Source organism: Zerene cesonia, unplaced genomic scaffold (genome assembly GCF_012273895.1).
Source record: "Zerene cesonia ecotype Mississippi unplaced genomic scaffold, Zerene_cesonia_1.1 Zces_u009, whole genome shotgun sequence".
Classification (NCBI taxonomy): Eukaryota; Metazoa; Arthropoda; class Insecta; order Lepidoptera; family Pieridae; genus Zerene; species Zerene cesonia.
Genome location: NW_024045139.1, coordinates 674,127 through 679,757, shown reverse-complemented (window position 1 = coordinate 679,757; position 5,631 = coordinate 674,127). Strand labels below are relative to the sequence as shown.

General features: G+C 40.6%; 1 protein-coding gene across 6 annotated transcripts in view; it reads right to left on the bottom strand.

Annotated features, from left to right (window-relative positions):
• Positions 1-5,631, bottom strand: part of LOC119839165 (ATP-dependent Clp protease ATP-binding subunit clpX-like, mitochondrial) — a 28,344-nt gene that overhangs the window by 5,890 nt on the left and 16,823 nt on the right. For all 6 annotated transcript variants that reach the window (XR_005288238.1, XR_005288239.1, XM_038365366.1 and 3 more), the window contains exons 4-8: positions 1,978-2,156; positions 1,469-1,585; positions 997-1,141; positions 590-681; positions 31-380 (exon numbers count right to left, since the gene is read on the bottom strand). Coding sequence is in view for 4 of the 6 variants with exons in the window: in XM_038365366.1 (XP_038221294.1) it covers positions 31-380; positions 590-681; positions 997-1,141; positions 1,469-1,585; positions 1,978-2,156 (883 nt within the window). In the remaining 2 variants the exon portion in view is untranslated. The remainder of the gene's footprint in view (positions 1-30; positions 381-589; positions 682-996; positions 1,142-1,468; positions 1,586-1,977; positions 2,157-5,631) is intronic.

The window sequence follows — 5,631 nt, the reverse complement described above, 5'->3', positions numbered from 1 at the left end:
GCGTGTGGCGCGTGTGGCGCGGCGACGCACCGGGATCATGCCGAAGTCGATGAGGTCGCGCGCCTGCACGCGGCGCAGCCAGCGGTCGCGCTCGGCGCCCTCGCCGGCGGGCTCGTCCAGCGGCGACTGGTCGGCGGCGGCGGCGGCGAGCGCGGCGCGGCGGCCGGCGCGCGGGTCCCACGCGCCGAAGCCGAGGTACTTCTCGTTGCTGCGCCGCTGGATGAGGCGGTCCAGCCCGTTGTACGCGCCGCTGGCCACGAACAGGATGTCCGTGGTGTCCACCTGCACGGCGTCGCCGCGCAGCTTGCGCGAGTTGCGCTCCGGCACCGACACCACGCAGCCCTCCAGCATCTTCAGCATGCCCTGCTGCACGCCCTCGCCTGCGCACACGCATCTCATATACTCACACGCACATATAACGCTGGCATTAACAGGGTGAATTTTTCCTGTTACCTTATAGATACGGATTTCAAGTACCGCTATTGCTTTGTAAATATGCTGGCTTAGTTCAAATTTAAATTCAATAAGTTTAACATTCAAGCCTTGAAAACAAGTTCTACTCTGAATTCAAGCTTAACGTACGACTAACCTCCGACGTCTCTGAGCTGATGTATGCCGGGCACTGCGCCTATTTTGTCCACTTCATCCAAAAACACGATTCCCGTTTGCGCGCGTTCCACACTGAAAGCATTATTTAAATGTACGTAGTTATAGATTCGGAAAAAAAACAAAAAGTATTTTAAAAAATCCAACTGCTCATTTCTTTTGTAACAACAGGAGTGGGGAAAAGATGTCTAACTGGGCAGAAGAGAAAGCAAATTGGAGGAGGGGGCGAGAGTGGTGGGTGAAGAGATGTCTGACTGGGCAGGAAATAAGGTAGATTGGGGAGGGTGAAGAGATGTCTGACTGGCCAGGAAATAAGGCAGATTGGGGAGGGGGGAGAGATGTCTGACTGGGCAGGTGAGAAAGCCGAATGCCGGTGGGGATCTCGCTCACTTGAAGTTGGCGTCCTGCAGCAGCTTGGCGATGACGCTCTCGATGTCCTCTCCCACGTAGCCGGCCTGCGTCAGCGTGGTGCAGTCGCAGATGGCGAACGGCACGTCCAGGCACGCCGCGATCGTCTGCGCCAGCAGCGTCTTGCCTGCTCGCACATCGCCCGTGTTAACTTATTGTTGCCTCATTGAGGTGAGCGTTTAAAAAATTAACAGGCATTGTAATAAAATATATAGCTGCCGATTGAAGTTTAAACTCATTGCTAAGAATTAAATTTTAACTTTCATAATATACAAGAAACTGGTGTTCTGTTGTATGGACTATGGACTTCGAAGCCACCCACACGAAAAGATTTTTCTGATACAACAAAAGTACTTTTGGGTGCATAGTTCGAAACCGTTTTCCTCTAAAAAAATTAGAGTCAAATTGAGATGCTCCTACTTTTTTTAAAGTCGGTTAAAAATATGTATCTCACCACTGCCGGTGGGCCCGAGCAGCAGCACGTTGCTCTTGTCCAGGCGCAGCTCGGAGGAGCGCCGCTCCAGCGCCTCCGCGCCGCCGCCGCCCGCCGCCTGGCTCAGGTGCAGCAGCTCTGCGTTCGACCAACGGACACATTTATTTATTTACTACTACTGACGTTCGTCCCGGCTCCGCCCGGATTTCGAGATTCCTGTTTTATCTCAGGGAAAGGTAACGGATAAACTGACCAATGACAGAAGTATTTAGATACACATGTCGATGGGTATCCGTTTTATAAAGATGATAAAATAGAAATATGTTATAGTAAACGGTGAAAAAATTGTAAATTATACGTTTTGGAGGTAGAAATGAAAAAAGTATGGAATTGAAGAAGAATAAGAAATAATAACAGAACTTTTAAAGAGCCATTATACCGTACTGGCACCCTACAAGAGCAGAAAAGTTGGAAGCAGAAAAACATCCTACATTTGTCCCATACCGTGCTGTACCCCCATTTGAGCTGACCTTTATGCGCGTGATGCAGCGGATGGTGTGTGTCGGTGGCCGCGTTGCTCGTGACGTTGTTGTAGATCCTCTTGTAGTGGTTGTACACAGCGACGGAGAGCACCTTCTTCGCGAACTCCTGCCCGACCACGTGCTTGTTCAGGTATTCGAATATCTTCTTGGGCGGGGGCGGCGGTTTTCTGTAACCAACGGCAGCGAGTTTGATTAAAGGTCGAATGGAAGTCACGTTGTTCCGTGCTGTTTAAGTGATCATTTTAATACGAAAAACCGAATTCACTATGCCTTAAATATTAGTTATCTTAAAAGAAAGTAATTGTTATGTAGCTAAACTTATTTATTTATAACACTTTAATTTGCAGTGCCAGAAAACATTTAATAACGTAATTAAAACAGAATAACAAGGCGAGTGCACAAAAGGCGGGCTATGCTAAAAAGTTATCTATTCCAGGCAACCATGAAAAGATAGGACATGTAAGGTACACATAAGCATTTCTTTTCCATTTTTAAATCGGACCAGAACCCAATTTACATTGCTTCCGACAAGAGGAGCATATTTTCTACGTCATTTCGGCATGATTCAGCAAAATTAATACAAACATACATAACATTATGAACGTATGTTCACATTAATTCCATCGAATTCGAAAAATACTTGTATAAAGCGCTTGCTTACTTCATTTTCCCACAAAACAAGGTACATTCAAAGTTCGCTATCTAAAGACTAGAATAATGTCGGTAAACAATAACAGTTTCCTAATCATACGATGCTACGTAAGACATGCGAAGGCGCGAAGTCATCGATAACACTCTGATGTATAAGAGAGATAAGACATTGTCTCTAAACTTAATATGTATATTAAATGAAATTATTCATATATCTCAATTGCAATATGTTGTTAAACAATTATTGTTATCATTTTTATTTTTACATTAAATATAATCGTGATTTAATAACAACAACTAGCTTGGTGCTAAAGTAGCCTATGTGCTAATGGCCTGATCAGCTGTTTATGTAAACATACATCCATACATTCTTACTTTGATTAATATAAGAAAATATTTTATCCGGAGTAAGGATTCGAATCCGAATCCTATCAATGCCTGACAGCCTAAGACCGCTACGGCACCAAGGAGGTCATTGCCTTAACTGCAACCATTAAAGTTTTTTCTACACAAGATTATCACAGCTTATATTCACACACAATTATCTCACTGTACAATGACATTCTACTCTGATATGTACTAGCAATTATCACTTTCATAGGTCAACGTAATGCGCGTTACTAAGTTGTCTTTTATATATTCAATGTAAATATACCTTATTTAGATTTACTATTTTCCAACCAATAAGCGTCTGATACCAGTAATACTTTTTTATATACGTAGCAGACGCGTCACTGGATGGTGAGAGTTCAGAGCCACCTATAAATCCAGGGACAACGTGTTTTACAGGTCTTTGAGATGAGAATACGCTCTTTAGTTGAAGTTCCCCGACTCATGTTTGAGAACAGCGCACGTTGATTTACAGTTCAACGAGATAAAACGGACGTGTAATAGATGATGAGAAAAGTGCCTAATAACATCGCGTGATGCCTTCCGGCCTGAACTCTGCCACATGTTAATAAAGTTATAGAGAGCTACACTGCATTTGTGATGAAATCTAAAACTATTTCATACTGAGTAATTGGGTACGCCAACTTTTTAATCTGTAAGCAAAACCTTCACATATCGGATACCGGTGTCCTGTCACATCTGGTCGATATTCTATACGCAACATCCCATATATGCCCAAAAATGGCAAGTTGTGATAAGTCTTCTGCATCTTGCCGATTGGAACAATAACCAAACAACTGAGCACAATAGACTAGAAAACGATAAACAGCCTAGCCGAATCATTTGGACAAATTGTTACATTTTACACTTTCTCTATTTAAAATGTAGATTAAACTTCGCTCGATGCAAAACGATTACCAAGATTTAGGTTAAACTAAAATTGTTGTGGAAATTTCCAAATTGTAAGCACTCACTTCACTATTTATTATGTCCAAAAGTGACATTTTTTTTGCATTTCACCGAAACGCTTTCCTAACGTCCATTGTCTATTCGTACAATAGTCCTTTATACTTTACGAGGAACACTCATTGTGCAAAGACACCAGAGTTATGTCGAGGAAATTAACACGGTCGGAGTAGAATCGAATTGGAAAATCATCTCTTTAATGCGGTGATAACAATTTGAGAAGTGTTAGTTACAATTTCTAAATAACAGCCGTGTATTTATTAATTTAACCACCCTTCCCAAAAAAAGTTTCTAATAGGAGTTTTTATGGAATTGTTTATCGATTCTAAGTGGTCTAACCGAATAACGTGATTATTTTTGATAGCAATTTGTAGTCATTTGGTCCCATTTTAGATTCTGGAGCGTGCGAGTGGATTCTCCATCCCAAGACCCTGGTGACTTTTTTGATAAAATAATTATGTTCAAACATAATATATATGTAATAGCACCTATTACAAAATAAACGTATTGGTACTTAAATTGGCTCATCTCCTAATAGGACGACTTTTTTAAAAATAATTCACAATGAAATAATACTACGCAGCCCACCCTTTATAGAACAAAGCAATGCACGTACATAGTAAATATTAAGGCGAGACCACACTAATACCCAACTAATGGAACGTGTTTCTTTAAATTTAGCACACGTGTCGAAAAATTGGCAATGAATAAGGTTAAGCTCGAGTTTGATTGGGCAATATCTTAATGTCAACAAATAAAAAAAAAAAATTTGAAACTGGAATTTAAAATACTACACATATATGTGGATTTTCGATTTGACAAATCAATGTAAATAATAAAAAAAAAAACTTAAATCAATATGTAATATGAATTGACTTTACAACATCCGCAAAGATTACTAAGATAGGACAAATGATAGTTCATTCACACCAATGTCGTATGTGCACGAGATTATAGTTATTTAGTGGGTGATAACTAATGTCATTAAATGGAAACCTGGGGTATCAACCTGGGTTACCTACCTGGTCACCGTCAAACTAATATAAGCATTTACACAAAAAAATTAACACAATGGATTGCAAAATCACGATTCAATTTCTTGTTGAATGTTTATGCTTTAATTTATTAAGTTTCATATTTTGCTAAACTGTTTATTTAAACAAGACAATATGAAATTTATAAACAATCAAGCGCCGATCTTCCGAAAACTATATTCCATTGTGGACCTCACTTACGAGCCAATAAAATAAACTACACATAATGTTTGTGTATAGATAACAAAATCGATACATAACATATTTTTAACCACGTATTGACAAACATTTATAAATACATTTAACCAATGACGAAATTCGACCCGAAGACAATTTATCCGAGAGATTACTAGCTTCAGACAAGAGTAATGATCTCATAAATCATAGCTTTTAATTGAGCGGTCGTAAGTTCATATTCTCGTACAAAAAGTATAAACCTGATTAGATATTCGTTTCACTGGCTAGCTGAGCTGGCCATATGGTGACCGCCCACAAACATTTTCAGACGCATATGCGTTACTCGTTTTAACCCTTGGCATGCCTGGTGGGCATAAGTTACACTGTATGCCTGGTGGGTCTCTCAGACCCCGATTTCAAAATA